Here is a 22,827-nt window from a genome sequence, read left to right on the forward strand (position 1 = left end):
GATATCACGTTTAGGGCAAAATTAGTACATTCTTATTTTATCATATTCGGTATTAAAAGGAGATGGTCACTCTGGCTTTACCTACTTCCTTCCTCTTGCTGCAACCGCCGAACTGTGTGGACGTCTAAATATTGTTTTTTTTTTTTTTTAGTGATAAATAACATAAAAGCAGTGCAACGAAAAGAACAGCTTTGAAGCTAAAACAATCAAAAGGCAAAATTCTAGAAACTAGCTATGAATATAAAAATTAAATTCTGCCACATTTGAACGAAAACTCAACCCTTTTTACAATAATAAATAATAACAATCAAAATGTAAAATTCAGTCAGTGAAAGTTTCTTACGGTAGCCAAGAATTTTCCAATTATTTGTATGTTAAATATTACTTTTGATTCCTGTGAACTGGACATTCCAGACAATCACAAATATGTATATTGAGTTCAACAGCCTCAGTTCTGGATATGTTCTGTAGCGAAGAAGTAACAGCTAATCTGAAAATTAATAAATCTTATTCAACAAATTTTATTTATTACTTGTTCTATTCTATTCTCCCAAAACGTTAACATTTTAAATTTGTTACTTTTGTCACTTTTCAATGTTTTTTCTTTCTTTATTAATTCAAAATATAAAATTATAATAATATAATATTATATTATAAAGTATTTTTTATTAAAAAAAAAGCATTCCAGAAATTTTTTATGCTATTCGTAGCTTCAGCTAAATATATAGATATATACTTCATATCAGTGTAATAAATTAATTTATTTCAGTCAGTCAAATTGTAAGAAAGAACAATGAATACAGTCTATTAATTAATTATTACGCGACCGATATTTCAGTTGAATGCAACATAAAAAACCAAATAAAACTTTAATAAAATAGATAACATTTTATTTAAAGCATGTTCGTCCTCGTTGGATCCATGGAAATACATTGCAAAGCAGCGCTCGAGGCGATTGGCTACATTTGCCAGGACATGGCTATGGCGTGCTTGAGGCAGGCTATTAAGTTCTGGTCAAGCGGAGTTGTCTGCACCCATTACCATTCCGAGTTGAGCTCTGTAAATCTGGGACGCATAGTGGCACTGTTCAAAGTACAGGATAAGGACAGGAGCGATCCTGGAACTGCTGCCTCTACTTGGCAATGTGATTGAACGAATTAGGGAGAATTTGGTGGTGAAGCAAAAAGCTGGAGCCGTTCTTCGAGTACTTGGATGCGGTGCTGCTGCCAGCCATGTGCTGTCTGAGTAGATCCAAGAGAGCCGAGCCGATGTGCTCAACGAGGTACACGAAACGCTATCGCCCAAGATGACAAGCCTGCAGAAGAAAACAGCGTAGCAACAAGGAAGCCGAAGGAGAAGTGCATCAGGTATATGCTGCATATAAAGGTGCCGTGGTTGTAAGCATAGCTTGGCAATCGATCGATTCATATCTTTGGCTGTGGCAACATCACCACATCAGATTCCAGAAATTTGTATACGACGAGAGATCGATTCATTTCTGTAAGCCGAAGTATAAATCCAAGCCAAGCCCAAGGTGCTAAGATCCCGAGCTGAAGGCGAGGTGCGTCAGGTCAAAGAAAGTCACTTGCAAGCCAATGAAGCCCACATCGCCTAAGTGGAAGAAACGCTGTACTTAGATGCTAAAAATTAAAATTTTTAAACTTACCTTTTTAAATTCATTTTAAATTTAAAATGACTTAGATTTGTAATTTAGCACAATGTATCATAATATGATTAACTATTAGAATTTTTTGTAATATATAACTAGTCAAGCTGCCAAAATGGTAGCAGAAAACTGGTTAAACAATAAAATATGCAAATTTAAAGAAAAAAAAAAATATTTTGTTATAATATTTATATTTGTATTAATATTAATATGTGAAAATACTTTTACTTTGCACTGTGATGTGTTCGAGTGGAGAGACCGATGGAAACTGAAAAATATGAGACTGTGCTCCAGTACCTGAGGAAAATTCTCATAGATGCCTACTGAGGTGAAAAAATTACTTTTTCCATGGCTGCCTAGATGTGTTCTATGCGAAAAAGAAGGGGACGGTTTTTAAGCAGCTCTCGAAATTATACCATTTTTTTTTAACCTTTTAAACTTTCCCCAGTATTTGACCAACAATATTCGATTCAATAAAATATATGCTGTATATATTTCTTTTTCTAAATACTATATAATATAGTTGTTTGGTAGCTTAATGTGCTTAATATCAAATAGTAGTTATCATATAAAAATTAAAGCTAAAAATATGTATTTTATTATATAAGTATTTAAAATTAAATTAAATTTAAATTTAGCTGTATTTTTAGTTTTATTTGTAATTTGCAAAAATAAGGTTATGCAAAATTAATAAACAAAAATTCTATGAAAAATAATCAAATACAAATTTTTGAATTATTAATTTCCCAAGCACTGACTGAAGAGATGACTCCAAAACTGTTAGCAATATTGAGAATTATAGTAGGCACAAAATTCTTATAAATCAAGAAATTAAAAGGCCAACATGTTTTCAGTTTTGCTTTGCACATTTGTGTAAAAAGTAACTATAAGTCCAGCACCCCATAAACAACAGTCTAACTACGTCTATGGCACTAAAACTATAAATGAAATAAAAAATTGCTCAATGGCTTTTCTCTTTTGCTGATATGAATTCAATTTTCGGTATTATTTCAACACATACCTGATATAGCGCAACAATTGATAGATGGGCTTCAACCAGGGGGCGTGGCGAGTGTGAGGGGGCGTGTGCCGGCAGCTTTCATTGATTTTCAGCCGCAATTTAAATTAGATATTGCAGCTGCAACAACAACAACAGCAACATCTTCAGCTTTTGGTCAACGAAACCTCGTTGCGCGTGTGGCAGCTAAATGGCTGTGTTATCAGTGAGAGGCACACGTGCCACAGCAGCAGCTCGGCCCTAACCTCAACGCCTCATAAAGTGCACATGACTGCAGTGCGAGTGATAAAGAATTAGCGACCAAACTGCTGCTAATTTGATTTTGATGTGTTGTCAACGCCTGGCCCAACCAAATGGGGGTGCGTGGGTTGACTCTGAACTCTGACGCGCTCGCTGCTTGACTTTTATTTGATTGCCCTTAATCGGCTTAGCGCGCAAACGTTGAGGGTGGTTCCTATTGTTGTTGTTGTTGCTGTTGTTGTTGTTGCTGGTGTGCGTTGCGGCGCTTGTGAGCAGGATTAGTTACAAGTTCTCAGGCTGGTTCTTATCCAAAGCTGCTGCTGCACATGTTTGCTCCGAGCTGCTTATGAATAGGAATTATATAACTGGCTCATCAATCTGAGATAACGTGGCCAAATATAAACAAACTAAAACTTGACGCGTGCGGGTTTGTCTATAAAGGCAGAAAGAAAGATTGATTTAAATATGAAAATAAATGAAATCAGTAAACTTAATTACAAATCATCAGCGCTGATAAGCTACTGACTTGAACTTGGATGTGCTTTGTTTTGTTTTATTTACAGTACGCAGTTAAATAAATATGTTATCAGCAGCAACTAGAGGACAACATAAACTTTCATTTAAATGTACACAATAATTTTCAAGCATTGGTTAATAACTTAAGAATATTATTGCTAAGCAGTTTTAGTAACAATTGAATGGATTTCATTTGCTGGCACTTTTAAAAAATTGCTCAAACAAACGATAAATAATCGTATGTTTAATTATATTAATTTATTTTACATTTATTTCTGTTTAATACACTTGCTGTTGTTAACCACATAAGGTCAAATTATATACGAAACTAAATATTAGTTTTACAAGCTTGTGTCAAGAATAAGCAAGCTATAGCCATTAAATTAAATTTTTTTTGTTTGTTTAATAATATATCTATAAAATATCTTTGAGGAAGAGATGAAGGCATGGTTCCATTTCAAATTTAAAAATAAGCGAATTCTATGTTAATCTAATGAAGGCACCAGCTGCTGAGTCTATATTAATCGCAAGAATTAATCCCAAGCTACAATTGGAATTACATACTAAATAAATAAATACGCATATGTGCGAGTATTTTTTAAATTAAATGTGGTTTAATTGAGTAAATCAAAAAGCGTCCTTTATTATGAGTCTGCACTAGTGAAAATCACTTTTTGATAGTAAGTATGGGAAAATTGGGAAAGCGTCTGCGATGAGCTATTGCTGGCAATGCTTTCATTTTTAGCTGTCGCTTAATTTGCAACAAAAGCTGACACAAGTGTTTGTTTATCTTTCAATTTCTATTGCTTAATAATTGTTGAGCAGACAAATTATCTATTATGTATCAATTAATGTTTGCAATAACTAATCAGCTTAAGTATCAATACTGTAGCAGCTTGCGGCTTTAGCTATAAGCTTCATTTATTTATATGAATGCATAAACTTAAGAAAGCTGCTCGCAAAATAATTCAAAGCAACTAAGCTGCTTACTCGAACAAATTTCACATTTGAAGTGAAGACAAAACGTTCGAAGGTAAACTGCAAATGTGAATTACAATAACATAAGATGGCTAGTGAAGTTGCACTTACTTGTGTCTGGGCCTGACTACACTAGATGAAGATTGAGCCCGTTGCATCCTTGGCTTGAGTTAGTGCGATGAGAACTTGAGCAATGTTGCATATGGCGACGTTTAATGATCTGAAAAATTATTTGCTGAGCTGCTCGTTTAAGTTGCCTTAATATTTCACATTTTACAATTGACAATTGATTTTTCCACTGAGTGCTGCGGCCGCTGTGGGCGGTGCTTCAGTCATAGCTCCGCCCTCTGCTGTGGCAAGCGCCTGCGCCAGCTTGTTGTGCCTCTCGCTCTTGCGTGTGTATTGCCACAGGGTGGCTGCTAGGCAGAGGGCGCGGCACAAACGCCAGGGCGTGACAATATTCGCGTAGGCAAATTAGGCGTTGAAATTCGCACGCTTAAGCTAAAAAAGTTTTTAACAACTTCACCTAATCCTTGGGTCCAGTTGAAAGCGTTGCTATCAAAGCGTTGCCATCGAACAATATTAATTTTGTACCCTTAATTTTAATGTTCTTGCCCAGAGCTGTAATTAATAAGTTCATTAAAAATGTTGCTAATTATTTTTATTTGTTTTAATGTTTGAAGTTTTTGAAGAAAACGAAATATGCAAAATATATTTGATTCAAAACTATTAAGCATTACAATTCTGCCATAAAAACTATTTGAATTTTTTTTGTTTTATTAATTTTATATAAATTTAATGCAAGCTTAAAAGCTCTCATACAAGTTTTTGCTCTAAAATCTGTTTAAACGTTTTGATGCTTCTGATTTTAAAAAGAAATTGAGAAGAAAAGAATTACAAATATAAAATTAGCTTTAGATACTCAAGTAATATATAAAAGAGTTTTCAGAACTAATAATATTCAACAGGAATTTGTTCGGGTTAAATGAAATTAGAGCTAATTACTTTCAATCCTTTCAGATAAATTTAAGCTCAAAATTTTTCTATGAGTATTCAAAATATTTTCTGATTTAATTTTCATTCATATGAGGCAGCTTACATGTAATTCTAAAAATAATTTATAAAAATTGCATGTTGAAAACTAAACAGAAAATATATTTTCGAAATTTAATTTCTCTGAATTTCCCAAGCACTGACTGCGTGGCTTTCAAAACTTCTTGGCATGACTGCAAAACTGTAAGCATTATAAAAATCTGTAGTAGGCATAAATTTGTTATATATGAAGCAAAATTTAATTGACACACACACTTGTGTTGTTAACTATTTATTTATATTTCGTCGCGCTCATTTCAAACAAAATTCTAATTTAGCCACTAAATTGCTAAACGTGCAACTCGAGCGAGGCCATGAGCTATACTAACTTATTACCCTACAGCGTGGACGGCTATCAGCGCATTAGCTACAATCACAATCACAATCACAATCACAATTACAAGCAAGTGAGTGGGACTGGAGGTGTGGAGTGTGGGAGTGAGTATGGGCGAGCGGGTGAGAGTGACAGCAGAAATCGCGGAGACGGCAGCAGCCGAGCTGAGAATATTGTGATAAGCAAGGAGCTGATGCTCGGCTGCAAGCCGGAGAAGGCGGATGACTTCAGGCCGTGCATATTCGAGCCGACCTGGTGCGTCTATATCAGAGCACTGGACAATGTGGACATGGGTCGCTATGTGAGGCGCGTGACGTTTCGCATGTCGCCGCGTCTGCCGCTGCGACTGCAAGTGGCGGATGCTTCGCCGTTTGAGATCACCGAAGTGCTCAGCACCGACTTTCCCATTGAGCTGCAGGTGGAGTATCTGGAGCCGGGCATGTCATCCACCACATATGTCTACAAGCCGAACGACGTCTTCGATGGACTCTACAATGTGGATGCGCGCATGAATTTCAAGGGACACGAGCGCCGGGACAAAATGTATTTCGTCAATCCCAATGCAGAGATGAAGCTGAGTCTGAGCACCCCAGCGCCGCCGCCACTGGCGCCAGCTAAGCGGCAGCTCAAGCTGCGACTGCCTCAGCCACAGCCACAGGCGCAGCTGAACAAGAAGCTGAAGTCGGCGCGACTTGCTTTCGATATATGGCAAACGCCACAGCCAAAGAGCAGCGCACCCACTGGCCCCCAGCCCAGCAGCGCAGCAGACGCAAGCGAAAGCCAAAGCGTCGACAAGCCCGCGCCCCCCCGACCCATTTTCAATGTACGTGTCTAGCAGCAGCAGCAGCAGCAGCAGCAGCAGCAGCTTGAGGGTTGTCAGTTCTTTTTGCTTTTGGCAACGCCTTTCGCCAGCTTTGAGGGTTGATTTCAAATTCCCAACAATTCCCAGCAGCAGCAATTGCTGCTGTTCATTTGTCAGTCGGCAGTCAGAGTGAACGTACGTGTAGTTCCAACATGGCCTGGTTACCCAGCAGCTCCAACGGCGCCGACAATGCGGACGAGCGCAGCACCACCAGCCACTCCAGCGCTGCATCCTCCTCCAACGGCAACAATGAGTCACCCAGATCAACAGCTCAAGCAACAACAACAGCAACAACAGCAGCAACATCAGTTGGCGTTGGCTCGCGTCAGCCGCCGGCGCTGCTGCGTCATGCCACGCCCTATTTGCAGCCCAAGTGCGAGTCCATCTCCGATGGCGATGCTGAGCTCTCTGACTTCTCGCTCAACGACACCGAGGAGGATGAGGACGAGCTGCGCGACTACATTGTCCTCAATGGCAACCAGGGCGATGGTAAGCTCATCTCATCTTCTTATGACGTCCCCAGATTAATTGTGGATATTGCATGTTTAATTTTTGTATCAAGTGAAACAAGCAAAACTAAAATCAAGGCACATGCCAAAATTTATTGTAAATTATTTTAGAAATGCACTCAGTTCAAGAAACTTAATCAAATGTATTTTACTCTTTTCAAGTTTTAGACAAATAACAAATACTAATGTAAAATTAAAAATTGCTAGCAGCATTTAGAAGCATCAAAAAGAATTCCCCAAATGCACAAATACATTTCAAAAGTTAACCTTTCAAGTTAAACGAAAATTTGAGTTTTTTAAAAAGCGCAAATGGAATAGAAATGAAATAGAAAGACTAGAAGACACATCCAAATCAAAGAGAATAATGTCTGCGAATTCTTTGAGAGTCTCTGAGGTAAATGTCTGCAAGATGAAATAGACCAATTGGACTAGAAGAATATCTCTAAAGACTTAACAGGCTCAAATAACGTAGCTTCAAATTTCCTATTCTCCCAATTCAGACAATAATGTCCGAATATTGTTAAAATATCACTAATACACTTTTATTTTGATTTCTTTTTAAATAATATTTGTCCAAGAGCATTTCGCATTATTGTTGGTTAATCAGAATTTTACATAATAAAAGCGTTTGTGAGCTTTAAATAGTTAAAATATTTAAGAAAGTCGCTTTTGTAATATTATCAACGCAAGCTCTACGGCATTAGCTAATTGTTTTTAACCCTTTCGTGCCCAAGTTAAACCAAAAATTAAACATTTTATTTTTATATTTTCTTTTCGTAATAATCTAATAAGTATTTGAGTCAAATTTCAAGTCACCACGCCCACCAGTTTTGACGCTACCGCATGCTTATATCCATATTTTTATTATTTTATTTTTATTAATCACAGTATATGAAATTTAACTTTAGTTTAACCTTTAGCCTTAACCTTTTTATATTAATGCTGTAAGCAAATTACTCTCTTTTAAAAATTTATCTAAAAAGTGTTGCTAATTTCTACTCTCTAATCTATGCACTAATTTCTATACATGCAAATCTCTATTTTAATTTAACTAACTAATGACTAAACTAATATATGGTTTGATTTGGTTTGCTTGAGTATTTTATTTTAAGCCAATGGACCAATGGCTTTGCTTCATTTGCCGAATGGATCAATCGGTTACTTTATGCAGTTAGTTCAATCTAATCATGAACTGACGAAATAGAAATAATAACAAGAATGTGTAGAAATTACAAATAAGAGTTATAAGCTCAAGATTATCTTGAGCGAAAATAATAATATTTATTTATTTTGATATTTATTTTTTGATGTAATGAAATATTAATAAATAATAAAATTCAAATGTCTATAGAAGATTCAGCAAACAACTGTTCGCTTTTAATTATTATTTGATACATTATTTGAATAGTTAAAAGAAAAGGATGCAGCATATAAAGTTCGCTTAAATAATCAATTTCAAATCAATTTCTGTTCATTTGTAAATTGTTTGTTTCAAATTGAAAGTTCTATTCGATTCTTGCAGCTAATCGCTCGCTCTCCAACTCGCCACGCAGCGCCAACGGCCTTTATAGCAATGGGCAGGGCCAGGTGTCTGGCACAGCCATTGGCAGCTCGAGCTTGGCGGCAGCCAGCAATGGAGTCGGTGGAGTGCGCAAAGTTTTCACCAACACACGCGAGCGCTGGCGCCAGCAGAATGTCTCGGGAGCGTTTGCGGAGCTGCGCAAGCTGGTGCCGACGCATCCGCCGGACAAGAAGCTCTCGAAGAATGAAATCTTGCGCTCGGCCATCAAATATATAAAGCTGCTCACCGGCATACTCGACTGGCAGCAGCGCCAGGCGCTGCCTACGGAGCAGAACAACAACGACAATCGCTTGAGCAATGGCCACGCGACTCATGAGGCACTGCATCACATCAAGTGCGAGCGATTGGAGCGAGAGAGTCGCCCCAATGGCAACGATTTGCTGATGATAGCGACGCCAACGCAAATCAAAACTGAGCAAGGTCAGCTCAATCATTACGAGGAGTCGAATGGAGCAGCCGCTGTTGTTGTTGTTGCTGCTGCTGCTGCTATCACGCCAGCAACAGCTACAACTGTTGCTGCCACCATCAACGTCAGTAGCAGCTTCAAGCCACGCAGCAGCAGCAACAAGCGACGCGCCAGGACTGTGGATGCCACAACAGGCGAGCTGCATAAGCGGCGCAAATCTTAAATAAGTCAATGCAACCAATACTAATGCAATTTTTTTTTGACAGTGTGTGCGTGTGCTTGCAATTGACACAAAGTTTAACTTTAAATAATAAATACAATACAATAATCTTAATGTGATATTTCTGCATCGAATTATTTCAGTCTGAAATCTTTTTTTAGCCAGTGTGGCCAGATTTTAAACTCCTTATTTTCCAGCCAAATGGAGGCTATAAACTTTGAAATTAGTTTAGCCAGTATATTCGACATATTCGACGATATTTAGCCACAGTGCATAGCAGCTGGGTTACCAAACTTGGTTCGTGTCCATGCTAAGCAATATACAAAAAATATTTTCAATCTGCAAAAATTGTTCAACTCCATGCAGTTTAATGTTGCTGATGAAACTAATTCAAGTCTTTAATTTAGACAATACTGAGCTAACGACAGAGCAGAAAAGATCTGAAATTATAGCGAAATAATTAAACATCAAAGTTTGAAATAAAACACAATTTATGATAATTTTGTTTGTAATTTTTATTGTTTTTTTTTGTTTTTGTTTTGTTTTATTTAATGCGCTTTGTATGTTTCACATGTTGGTTTTGTTGTTGTTCTTGGTGTTGCAATTGCATTTAGTTTAGGTATTTGTGTTAAATGTTTTTGTTGTTGTTTAAGCGAAACGCTCAAAAATTAATTTTCCTACACACATATATATTTTACTATATGTATGTACCATATATATATATATATACTATATGTTTCTGTATTTGTATTTTTTTTGTTTTACTAGTATTCGCAATAATTTTGTTAGCTTTTGTTTTTAATTATTGAAAGTGTGTTTTTGTATGTGTTTAAATTAAAGTGAAATTAATAAATTTGTTTGGATTTATTTTTTTTATTTGCGAATTATTGCATGTGCTTTGTGTGTTTATGTGTGTGTGTGTGTGTGTGTTTTGTTTTAAATTGTTGTCAAACATTATTTTCTAAAATGCTTTTGGAATTACATTGTGTTTCTTGTATTTTATTTAATTAATTAATTGCTGAAATTAGTAGCAATAATTGCATTGATTACCACAAAACTCAAGTATATTTCTTCTTTTTTTTTTTGCTTTTGTTGCTGTTTTTCTTATCCAATTCACGAAGTATACAATACATATACATTTAATATAGTTTCGTATTTTTTGTTTTTGTTTTCTTTTCATACTATTTGCATATTGATTAAATTAGTAGCACATACAGAACAAAAATGAAAAAAAGACTGCGGTATATTAGAATACAATACATACAGTTTACTTTAGTATTATTTGCTAAATTATATATTTTAAGCATTGCGCCAGAAAAAAATTCAATGAGGAATATTCGAGTTTGTGGCTTACACAGGCTGAGCTGTGTTTTCTTTAATTTATTTTTTGTATTTTTTTTTTTTTTTTTTTTTTACAGGCTATATAAGACTACGCGAAATATTGTTTTTAATTTTTATTTTTTTTATATATATATATTTTTTTTCTTTTTTTTGGGACTTTGAGAATCGCTGTATAAAGCTTTACCAAACACACACAACTGCAGTTACACACATACATATAGCGTAGGGTCTAATAAAAACGCAAATGGTTGCAAATTTTGTGTGTTGAGCGCTCAGAAAAATTTTAAACTAACTTATTACTCTTTTTTTTAACATTCGAAACGCAATTTGTCTGTTCGCTTATTTAAAGTTACAAGTTATCATTTTCCAATCAATCAATGCGGATTTTGTACGCTTTGATTGGAATATGATATTGAAAATCTTAAATATATTGATTTGTATTTTTATTCAAAATCGGCACAAAAAAATCTTTTTTTTCAAGGCTTACTGCTCACAGAAAGTGTTTGGTATTAAATAAAAAATATACTAAAATAAAAGAATTATTAGTTTAGCATTTTTGAGCGTTCAAACACAAATTAGCAAACGGATAATTATTATTGCAACCCACTGTAAATATATATAACTGTTTTTATAATTGTCTCGGGTAAAGCTCAAAGCGACTCTCGCTCGCTCGCTCGTTCACTCTCTTGCTTTGCTAATCCTTTTTGGGTGGCTTTGCTTTGTGAATTTGTTATATATATATTTTTTTAAAATTAATTTTAGTTTTTTTTTGCAGCTAAACGATTGATTGCTATGACAATTGTTACCATCATTACCATAATTAATTAATTAATTTATTAATGGCTGGCGTCGCGCGTTAGAAGCGTTCTCCCCACATAGTACCGTTTCATATATATATATATATAATATTATATATATGTATATATATATAGATATTATATATATCGATAAATATATGTGTGGCTTATACACACATACACACATATGTAAGTAGTTATATAGTAAATATTCTAAACTTGTTTGTTGGACTGCAGAACTTTTCTAAATAGTTATCGAATTAGTTTTTGTTTATTTCGAGTAGGCGCATGTGTGTGGGGAGGGGGAGGGGGTAATTTATGCTTGCTCAGGTTGTTGTTTTTTGCCTCTAATAAGTTTACAATTACAATAGTATGAGGATCGTTTCGAGTATACACATATACCCACACATATACAAATACATAGAAGCACTTCGAGTGGCGTCGAGTTGAGTCCGAGTGCTGGCTCGCGTGCATTTGAAATTGGAAGCTAACGTAGTTGACTATATAGATGTAGGGGAATTTTGTAAAATTGTAAATTAGTGTAGCAACATATAGAGTACTATAAGTTTACCGCTTGGACTGATAGCTAATATATATTCCTGTTTGGTATTTTTGCTAAGTACTTAGTACGAGTATTTACAAACGCATGCAATAATTAAATTCATTCGACATTTTGCCCAAATGAAAGTCGGCCAGCACTCTTCGATAGGCTTACAGTTATGTAGTATGCATATGTATGTATATATTATGTATTTCTTATATATGTAACTAATTTATTTATTTTATTTTATGCATGTACGAAAGTTTGTTAAAGGGCACGTTATATGAATTTACTTTTATGCTTTATCATGTTGCATAAATTGTCTAAACATTATTTCTTCTTGCTTGCTGTTTATTTAATTATTGATTTATTTATATATATATATATATATTTGTATATATTAAATGAGACAAAAAATTTTGATTTATTTCACTAAGTTGTTCATTTCGTTTATTTATTTACTTTTTGGTTTTACTTTGTTTACGGTTTGCTTAAAACTTATTACGTTTGCAATAATTGTTTTTATTATTAACTAGAATGCATTAAATTTGTTGTTAATTTTTGCTTGTGTCTCTGTATATATATTATATATATATATATATATATATTTATATATAATGCATGTATTTTTGTATATTTGTTTTGTTTGTTAATCTCGTTTTGCTGCTCTCGAGTTGCTTTGTCTGCTCTTGCGTTCTTTTCTATTCAATATTAATAATATATTTTAATTTAATGCAATCGCAATTGTTGGGCATTTGCTTTGTTCTTCTTGTTTTCATTTGAGGTTAGTAATTTAATATTATGCTATTGCATACACATATGTATGCATGTGAGGCAGACACACACACACGCACACAGACATACATACATGTAGATTTGTATGGCTGTATGTGTGTATATGCGGCTGTGTGTGTGAGATTTTGATGTTAATTAATTTGCTGTTAGATTTAATTAATGCCCCAATTGTATTAAGGGGAGGGGGCGAGCGAAAAAAATGTTAATAACAACATTTACATTAACAGAGCGCGTTTAACATTGCGCTGCGCTTCTAACCCGATGCGCTAGCTGCCGTCTGTTCGGCCTCGGCTGCTGCGGCGGCGGCGGCGGCGCCGGCGTCGCCATTGTTTTCGCCGCTGCCATTGCCACTACCAGCGCTGCCGTTGCCAGCGCTGCCGCCGCCATCATCACTGACAGCAGCTGCTTTGGCATCTCCATCAGCGCTGTTGTTCAAGGCGCTGTTCGACTGCGAGCCTAAGAGAAAGAGAAAGAGACAGAGTTAACAGTGCTGTTAACAGTTGCATTTTCGGCATTTGCAGACAGCATAACATTAACATGTGCTGCTAAAAGTGCAAGCTACATGACAGTATGAGAGTAAGACAAATACAGAGAGACAAAGACAGAGACAGAGAGAGAGAACGAGCGATAACAGAGAATGAGAGCACACAGTGAAATTGTGGAGCATGCACAACAATAACAACAACAACAACAACAGAGAGTGCAGTGCAGTGGGGCAAACATAAACACACACACATGCGCTAATTCACGCTGGACAATACCAAAAAAACTCAAAATGTTAAACAAATTAACTAAAATAATCCTTTTTTAATTTTGTAGTAAATCAATATTCAATAGCATACTCTTTATATAGCATGTATCATAAATGTAGCATACTTTTAGGCGCATGACATAATTAAAATAATAAAACTATTTATTAAATTACATATATATTTATTTTTATACTCTATTCAATGTTATGCTAAATAATAATTTCTTTTTTGTATCTAAATGGTTAATTCTTGAATTATTCGCTCGAAAGTATGCTACAGTTTATCGCTTGCATTTCAGTTGGACATCCAGTTGGCACTCAGTCAGGACTTTAGCTGCTCATAAGTTCTATTTAATTGCAATACGATTGTCTTCCAAGCTTAACAGTTACTCTCAACGTCCTTCAATCATTTTACCAGCTAGCCAAACATTTATTACAATGAGAAAATCAAAATGATTAAAATAATAACGAGTGATGGTTTTTACATTAGAATGCATTTAACGGCTGTTTGTTTTTTAATTTTTTTTTATTTTGCATTTTATTTTGTGTTTGTGTGTGTGTGTGTATGTGTTTAAGTAATTCACTAAATTTAATGTACATACAATTAATTATTGTATACATAATTATGTTCAATAGGTTTTTTGCGTGGATTTTGTTATTGTTATTGTTCTTGTAATAATAATAATATATATGCATACATATATGCATGTATATATAAGTATATAGCTGTAGGCCTGTATATATATTTTTATTTTATTTTGCTCTCTTTTAACTACATCATTTAGATATATTTGTCCACAATTGTTGTTGTTTTGTATTTATTTGTTATTAATTACAAAATAATAATTATTTAATAAAAATAATTTATTTATTTATTTAAAATGTATGCAAGTATTTATTTATATATACTCATGTATATTTATGTATACATATATATAATATATATATATATATATATATATATATGTATATAATGCATTTCACAACAAAAAAAAAAAAAAAGAATATGAATAAATTTTTGTTTAGATATAAACGCATTAGTACTTTGCGTTGCATATAGTATTGTTTTGTTTTTTGTTTATTAATTAATTGTAAATTGTAAAACATAACATGCACATCATAAATATACATATATGTATATATAAATGTATGTATGTATGCGTGTATATATGTATGCTTGTTGCTGTTGCTATTTATATTTATTTATTTTAATGTTGCTGCTGCTAACTTAATTTTAACGTGTGTGTATATTTGCTATACGCAATTTATTTGATTTACTCTTTAACGCACTTGAACGCAGCTTCAGTAGCTAATGTTATTAAATATATACGTATCTATACGTATAATTTGCTGTGGCTGTTTATTTTTGTGGGTTTTTTTTTTTAATTTATGCTTTGCTTTCCTTATTTTCTTTTGTTGTTGTTTATATTTTATGCTCTTAACGATTATTTACTACACATTTTGCATTCTTTAAAAAAAATCGTATATAATTATAATTAGAATAAATGAATTACCAAAAAATTAAAGGAATATTGAAATAAAATATGCAAATGACTCATTTCTTTTTCGTTTACTTATATGTGTGTGTGTGTGTATGGGTGGGTGTGTGTATTGGTGAGCATACGCGTTGGCGTGTATGTGTGTGTGTCTCTAGCTATGTTTGGGGGAAGGAGAACAATTCCACAGCTGCCAGTTTCACAATTGTCAACGTGCTTCTATTAATTTATTTATTTATTTAAAAAAAAATTGCAGGTAAAATTAATTGATAATAATAAAAACAAACCATTTGATATAGGCATATAGTAATAATAATTACTATTACAGATAATATTAGTTAATTAATTTTAGTTTAAAAGTATGCAAGAGTTTTATTATTATTATAGAATTTTTTTTAGTTTTTTGTTGTTTTTGCAATTTCTTAAGCTGTGTGTGTGTTTTACAGTTTTTTATTGTATTTTGTTGTTTTTTTTTTATATAATAATTTCTCTGTGGATTGCTTTAAATTAAATTATTAACGGTATATGTGTGGGTTGTTACGTGTATATGTGTGTGTGTATATATATATAAAGATATATATATCAATTTGATGTTTCGCCGGTTTCTATAGATCTTCTTGCATTTCCCATTCATATTTGTTTTATTTGTTTTGTTATCATTATTTTTTATACACATCTCTATTGTATGTTAGTTTACATATGCGTGTATGTGTTGTTTATGTGTGTGTGTGTGTGTGTGTATTCATATGCACGTGTTAAACTCTCTATATATATAAATATAGATACATATGTAAGGTTTATGTTACTATTGCCCCTATGAATCTGCAAATAAAAATACAAAGAAAAGAGAAATAAAGAGAATAAATAAATTATAAAAAACAAAATGTAAAAATTGTAATAAATGAAATGCAAAATAAATTATAATGAAATGCAAGCCAGGTGGTTGGTTAGTGTAGATGGAATTTGTTCTAAAGCTAATTAATAATCTATGTGTTAGCAACAAGCAAATATTTTTTAAATTAAGATCGAATAGTTAAAAAAAAAAAAAAAAAAAATGGAAGCTTACATACTAAACAATTAGCATAAAGTAAAGCAAAGTGAACAGCAGACTCAACTCAACTCAAGCAAACACAATTTGTAAATTATAAAACCGAATCTATAGTTAGGATTTGGTGCCAGGTGAAGCTTGTGGTTGAGTCTGGGGCTGGGGCTGGGGCTGGGGCTGATGCAGGGGCGTGGGTCGTCGTTTGGCTAAGAACAAGGCATGCGAATGCGAACAGATTGTGGAAGATGAAGAGAAGTCGGTGACGGCGACTGAGTGGTGATTGGTGACGTGGACTGGTGATTGGTGGAGCTTACTCACCTGTTATGTTGTTGCCACCAGCATTGCTTGTGGCATTTGCGCCGCCTGCATTGGCAGCGCCAGCAGCGGCGGACGCATTCGCAGACTGCGCATTGTTAGCCGTGGATGCGGCAGTTGGCGCAGCTGAAGCGCTACCGCCGCTGCTGCTGTTGTTGCTATTGTTGCCCTGGACGGCGGCGGAGGCGCCGCCAGCTGCGGCACCACTGGCTGCTGTGCCTGCGGCGGTTGCTGCTGCTGCGCCGGCAGCTCCCGCTGCTGTAGCCGCTGCTGCGTTCGCTTGGCTCTGTGACTGAGCAACGCCTTCCGCCGATGTGCCGCTGCCTGTTGACGAGACGCTGGTGGAGCCACTGGCCGCAGCGGTGGTTGCTGCGCCACCGGCCGAAGCACGATTGACGGCAGCTGTGTTTGCTGCATTCTGCAGATGCTTTGGCAACAACTGTGGCACTAAGCTGGGCTGTATCGAAAGTTCTACAGAAACAAAAAAGAAAGCAAAATATATTGTCTGTCTGTCTCACTCGCACTTATTGCCAGCTGGCCACTTACCGTGCTCTGTGAAGTTGAAGAGTGGCGGCAAGTCGCGTCCATTGGGCAACTTCTGGTTGACCTCCTGGCGCAGATCATCAAAGAACGGATGTGCGCAGGCCTTAAGCGGTGTGATGCGAGCGCTGGGCGTATACTCAAGCAGCTGGGACACCAAGTTGATAGCTTCTTGCGGAGTGCGTATACGGAAAACCTGAGAGTTGGCAAAAATAATAACCAAACCAAAGATTAGTTTCGATCGAAATTTCGAGGCGAGCACTGCAAGCATTCAGTTTCCAAAAAGAAAGTTCAAGCAGTTGTTGTTGCTGTTGATTTTTTGTAGGCAGTCATCGTAGGCATAGGCGGAAGGACACAGTACAGAACGGGCGTCGGGACAATTCACAATTAGAACATGGGCAGATCGTAAGCGATTTGTACAGCAAAACTCGCCGGGCTTTCGATGTGAAGGCCGCGCTAGGGGGACACATGGACAATAGGCGGGGGCGGGCCAGTCAAAACAACAGTCAAAAATCAAAGCCAATCAATTCAATTCAATTTGTATAACAGAATAATGTAGAACACATTTACAGGTGGATAAAACATAAATAGTAAAGTAAAGTTCAAAGCAATGCATGTGGGCTGTTAATTGCAGTATGCCATCTTGTACAACTGTTATACAACTGTCATACAGTACAAAAATGTAAGCAAAGCTCAAGCTCAGACCTATAACTTTGATACGACTGTCATACAACTGTTATACGGCTGTCATATTAGTGTTACAGAGAATCTGAAAATGAAAAATAGCTTAAGCCTATACCCTATAACTGTCATACAACTGTCAGAAGACAGTCATATTACTGTTATACAGTAGAAAAACGTAAGCAAAGCTCAAGCCCAGACCTATAACTGGCATACAACTGTTACACAACAGTCGTATTACCGTTATACAGTACAAAAAGTTAAGCAAAGCGAAGCCAAAGCCTTGAATACAATTTAAACAAAAATTTTTAATTGATTTTTGTTAATTTTTTGTCGCGGATTTTTCATCTTTTCGTTTGATTTTTGGGCTTACTCTCAATTGTTGTTTCTGGTTTAGGGCGTTTGGAAATTGGGAGCGTTCGAGTAGTGACTGCAACGAATGGTTATGTACACTTCAATTACAATTTAAATTTAGATTTCAAAAGAAAGAGCGCAAAAGAGATAGAGAAAGCTAGTGGGAGTGTGAAAGAGAAAGACTGAATGTTATTTACCAAAACTGTTATACAAACATTCAAAGTTATTGATATAGAAATGAAAATAACAGGTTGATGCACGATCGAGAGGAAGATTTCTATATACGAAGAGACTGTCCTACACTGTACTTTTGAGAATATATGGTATTTGTATTGGTATTGGTATCGGTATTTGGTGTTTGATTTCGTTGCTTATGGCGTTAACTTGTAGTTTGTAGCACGGTCAGAGGCAAACTTACTTTCTGCCATGGATGACTCTTAATTTGTGGAAATTTGAATTCCGTATAGTTTGGATTCATTTCGCGTATTTGTTCTCTTGTCGGTGTGCCCAAAACTTTAATCACTTCAACCAACTGATCGACACCAGAGTCGCCTGGGAATATGGGCTGTCCCAGTAGCAGTTCAGCTAGCACGCAACCAGCGCTCCATACATCTGCAAAATAGAAGCAATTAGTATCGTCGAAGAAGAAATTTATCGAAATTCTAATAGAGTACTTACCAATCTTAGTTGTATAGTTAATGGCGCCGAATATTAGCTCGGGTGCACGATAATATCGAGAGCAGATATACGAGACATTTGGCTCGCCATGTAGCAGCTGCTTGGCGCTACCAAAATCGCACAACTTCAGTACGGCCGATTCCGGATCGAGCAGTAAATTCTGCGGCTTGATATCACGATGGCAAATGCCTAGCGAATGAATATAGGCCAAGCTTCTGAACAACTGATACATGTAGAGCTGCAAGCGAATTTTAATATTATACACTGGAATCAAAAGGATATATAGATCGAATACGCACCCGTATAAAGTTGATTGGTATCGTTTGCTTAGTTCGGGCATATTGACGTGCCACTTTGTATACAGTTTCTGGTATATATTCGAGGACTAAATTCAAAAATACTTCATCACGCTGTAAAAAAGAGAGAAAAATTTGAAATGAGAACAGGTCACGGCTATAAACTGCTGAGCTGATGCTTGATGATTGATGAACTGGCGAGCTCCTATACTGCAAATATGTTGTCCAGCATGCGCATTATACAAAACAACTTTAATGATTTCAATTTACGTTACTTCAAAGAGCGCAATTTTGTATTGTTTTTGTTTTTGTTTTTGTTTTTATCACTAGCAACTCGAGCCAATTTGTGTCAACACGTTTCGTTTGTCTAGCATGCGGCGTGCAGCTGCTTCTTGCTTTGAGAGATCTTAAGTGATTCTTTTTATTATGCAACAGAGCAGGTTGTGTTGAAAGATCAACGCTTAAGAAATAGCAAACGACGCATGAGAGAGTTTTATGTAGAGCGAAAATGTATGATTTTGTTTTGGAGGAATTGTTTTTCTCTCTCTTAAGTTCTTTTTTGGTTATATTGGTTTTTTACATGATACCTGCGGCTTCAGCACACTGACAAATATGCCCAAATCGATGGGAAACTCTGCCAACTAATTAACGTCATATTTCCAAACATGTACAAAAACAAAAGATTATAAAATAATGCTGTATATATAAGTATTTATTTTATATATAGCGCGCTTAACTCTCAGCTGGAACTCACCATTAAGAGAGAATTTTAAAAATTTGATAATTGCATGTTGTGCTTACCTTTTCACCACTCGAATAGAAAAAGTATAAAAGCTTTACAATATTACAATGCTCCAATCGGCGCATTATTTGCAATTCGCGATTCTGTAAAAGAGGAAAAGTTGAGTTGGAGATTTGACTGATTTGGGAGATTGTGGGGGGTGGGTGCACTCACCTTAAAGCGTCTGTCTTGTAAAACTTTTTTGATTGCAACACGCTCGCCGGTATCGCAGAGCTTCGCCTGAAATACGACACCGAAACTGCCATTGCCAATGACTTTTGTGTCTGTATAGGAAACTTCTTGCACCCGATCGGTCCCTTGACCGGGAGTTGCAACCACTGTTGTAATTTTGGAACCATCACGACCTAAATAAACGTTTACAAATCAATTAATATGAATTCGATACAATTATGTTAAAGTATTGAGAAGGGTGTTCAAAAGTATTTGCACACACACACACACACACTTATAAAAGTCTTGCTGCAGTCTTTCTTTCTTTCAATACCTGTTGTCTCCCAGGCACCCTCAAGTTTCTCCTTGCTCCTATCGACCTCTTTTGGAATGGACAATGCGACGCTATGCTCGGGCCACAAATCATTCAATTTACCGATCAACTGTCTCATGCCTGTTGGCAGCAAAGCGCACACAAGTTAAAAAACAAAAAAAGAAAATGGTGGGCAACAAACAGAGTAAACACATAGGAATATGGAAATGCTGCTTAAGCTTTAGCTTTTCCGCTGGCCCCCTTTGTATGTGTGTGTGTGTGTGTGTGTCTATGTATTCGTGTGTATGTGTGTTTTGCTTGGCTATGTCAATATATACAATATATAGCGACGATATTTGATTAATTCTATTTTGTTTTCGTTGTTGGTTTTTTTGTTTTAATGCATTTTGGCATTAACGCAAATTTGTAGCGAGTGGCAGCTGTTGGGCCACATCTGTCATGGCGTGTGAGGCAAGCAAAAGGTTGAGTTGCCAAGGGCAAGGGGGCCAGGCAGCTGCTAAAGGTCGCGGGGCAGCACTAGCGTGTTGGTAAAGCTGGATTTAACCAATTTTAAAATACACTTCGATACAAATTACAATCGCAATTTATTTTCATGCAATGATTCCTATTGATATTCCAATATAAGAGCATAGTCTTTATATTATTGGTACTCCATTCCAGTCTTCTTCTTTCACGTCTTCCGGGCAACATCCAAGTGATTCATTCGGCCGCATTCCATAGCCTTTACGGTCTACACAATTTAGCTTTAGCATCAGTTATAAATGAAGGTTGCCACCGAAAGCACTAGTGAAATAAAGTTCCGCCACAAAACTTCGACGGAATAACTTCACCCAAATATTCGTCGGAATGAACTGTGCCGGAATAAAATTCAAGTAAAATTCCAGTGAAAGTGTTTTCAGTGTAACAACCGACATTTTCCATCTTTCCATCCAAACAGACAAACATCCAATTTATAAAGAACAAAGGTGCCTGCTTACCCAGCCTAAGCAATAGCCTTTTTCTGAAGATCAAAGTGCATAGAGTGGTGTTAGCGAGAAAGTTAGATTGGAAATAATTAAGGTCGGGAGGATCAACAGAGACTAATTTGTGTGTACTTGGATCCTTGTACTGCTTGCCAGCAGCGGAGCCCGAGCCGCTGCGTGACTGCGCCTTTTGGGGTTTCTTGAGTGTGGCCAAAAGCGAGCTGGGTCCGCTGCCAACAGCGTCGGCGGCAGAAGCGGAAGCAAGGGCGGGAGCGGAAGCGGCAGCGTTAGTTGCCTTGCCATTGGACTTGTTGTTGTTGTTGTTGTTGCTGGTGCGTTTCTGAGCACTGGACGTAGGGCTGCTGGGGCTGCTACTGTCGGTGGATCCATCGCTGCCACTGTCAGTGCTGCTGGCTGAGCCGGAGCCCGAGTCTGAGCTGGAATCGGAATTACTAGAGTCGCTGCTGTCGCTACTGCTGGAGTGGGCGCATTTCTTGAGCGTGGCCACCGCTTTGCCTATGGAAGGCAGTGAGGTGCTTGCTCTTAGGCAGCTACTTGTGCTGGTGCTGCTAGTGATGTCGTTGCCTGTTGTGGCGTTAGGTATGGAGCGTCGCTTGATCTTGGCTTTGGGCTTACGCGGCGGCATTGGGGTCCAGGGTCGACTGGTGCTGGCCTCGGCGTTGTGGGCCGCACGCACCGCTTCAATCTCGGCGAGAGGTGCATTATAGTAGTGTTTATTATTATGCACCAGTAGCTGCTCGCCAGGTGGCGCTGCTGCACTGCCGGGCAGTGTGCTGTCGGCGGTGGCGGTGCCATTGCCATCAGATTCGCTGGCATCGTTGGCGGTGCGTTTTTTGCGCCGCACCACGCGCACCACCTTGCGCTGGCGACTCGTGGGCAACTGTGACTTATCCACTTTAGCTGAGTTTCTGATTCCGTGCGGTTTTTGTTCTTGGGTCGCCCAAAAATCCAATTAGAGCGACAAATACTTGTTGGAATTTATTGCTTTTATGTGCAGATTTTGCTTGGCCTAATTGTTTATAAATGTTTGCGTGTATTGGTGCTTGTGTGTGTGTGTTTGTGTGTGTGCGGCGCGTGTGGTTTATTTCTGCCCACTTGACCAACTTTTCTCGCGGACGTTTCTCGCGCAAACGTTTGACGTTATTTTTTTTTTTTTTTTATCACGCCGACAATCAATCGAACAAACAAGCGAACGAACGATCGGTCATTTGAATTCACTTCGATCTTCAAATAGAAATGCAAAGAAATTTACAAAAACAAAAGTAAAAATATACAGCAACAGCAGCAGCAGCAATTAATTAATCAATTAAATTCTTTTATAAAGCAAAAGTTGATATTTTTTATTTATTTGGCAACTGCTTTGAATGCAACTTTTTATTTAATTAGTAAAACATAATTTAAAAAATTATTTTAAATTATTAATGTGTGACACGACGGAAGCTTGGTTCAAAAAAATTTGAAAAAAAAAAAAACCAGTTATGTTTAGCTGAGATATCCGTACTGCG

The 22,827-nt window shown here is 36.6% G+C and overlaps 3 protein-coding genes across 8 annotated transcripts in view; 2 read left to right on the plus strand and 1 right to left on the minus strand.

Moving 5' to 3' along the window:
- Positions 1–5,713: 5,713 nt before the first annotated feature.
- Positions 5,714–6,856, plus strand: LOC108605678. The gene has a single exon (XM_017995468.2). The coding sequence runs from the start codon at positions 5,825–5,827 to the stop codon at positions 6,677–6,679; it is 855 nt and encodes a 284-aa protein (XP_017850957.1). The 5' UTR covers positions 5,714–5,824; the 3' UTR covers positions 6,680–6,856.
- Positions 6,836–9,426, plus strand: LOC108605679 (protein atonal homolog 1). Its single transcript, XM_017995470.1, has 2 exons — positions 6,836–7,195; positions 8,738–9,426. The coding sequence occupies exons 1-2, from the start codon at positions 6,859–6,861 to the stop codon at positions 9,424–9,426; spliced, it is 1,026 nt and encodes a 341-aa protein (XP_017850959.1). The 5' UTR covers positions 6,836–6,858.
- Positions 9,427–12,985: 3,559 nt separating this feature from the next.
- Positions 12,986–22,827, minus strand: part of LOC108606312 (protein kinase shaggy) — a 37,814-nt gene continuing 27,972 nt past the window's right edge. For 2 of the 6 annotated variants that reach the window (XM_033294487.1, XM_033294488.1), the window contains exons 2-9: positions 20,009–20,199; positions 19,855–19,938; positions 19,057–19,167; positions 18,758–18,995; positions 18,498–18,691; positions 17,051–17,240; positions 16,508–16,975; positions 12,999–13,353 (exon numbers count right to left, since the gene is read on the minus strand). In XM_033294487.1, coding sequence (XP_033150378.1) covers positions 13,151–13,353; positions 16,508–16,975; positions 17,051–17,240; positions 18,498–18,691; positions 18,758–18,995; positions 19,057–19,167; positions 19,855–19,938; positions 20,009–20,199 — 1,679 coding nt within the window. In that variant the 3' untranslated portion in view covers positions 12,999–13,150. Of the gene's footprint in view, positions 13,354–15,761; positions 15,967–16,507; positions 16,976–17,050; positions 17,241–18,497; positions 18,692–18,757; positions 18,996–19,056; positions 19,168–19,854; positions 19,939–20,008; positions 20,200–20,339; positions 20,460–22,827 lie in introns of those variants that run through there. The other 4 variants (XM_033294489.1, XM_033294485.1, XM_033294486.1 and 1 more) reach the window with 4 other exon arrangements.

Source organism: Drosophila busckii, chromosome X, assembly GCF_011750605.1.
Source record: "Drosophila busckii strain San Diego stock center, stock number 13000-0081.31 chromosome X, ASM1175060v1, whole genome shotgun sequence".
NCBI classification, from domain to species: Eukaryota; Metazoa; Arthropoda; class Insecta; order Diptera; family Drosophilidae; genus Drosophila; species Drosophila busckii.

Bases quoted from the DNA above. Each gene is read 5' to 3' on its own strand.
- LOC108605679 (XM_017995470.1), top strand. From the start codon at position 6,859: ATGGCCTGGTTACCCAGCAGCTCCAACGGCGCCGACAATGCGGACGAG. The intron at 7,196-8,737 runs GTAAGCTCATCT...CGATTCTTGCAG, and splicing joins CAATGGCAACCAGGGCGATG to CTAATCGCTCGCTCTCCAAC.
- LOC108605678 (XM_017995468.2), top strand. From the start codon at position 5,825: ATGAGCTATACTAACTTATTACCCTACAGCGTGGACGGCTATCAGCGC.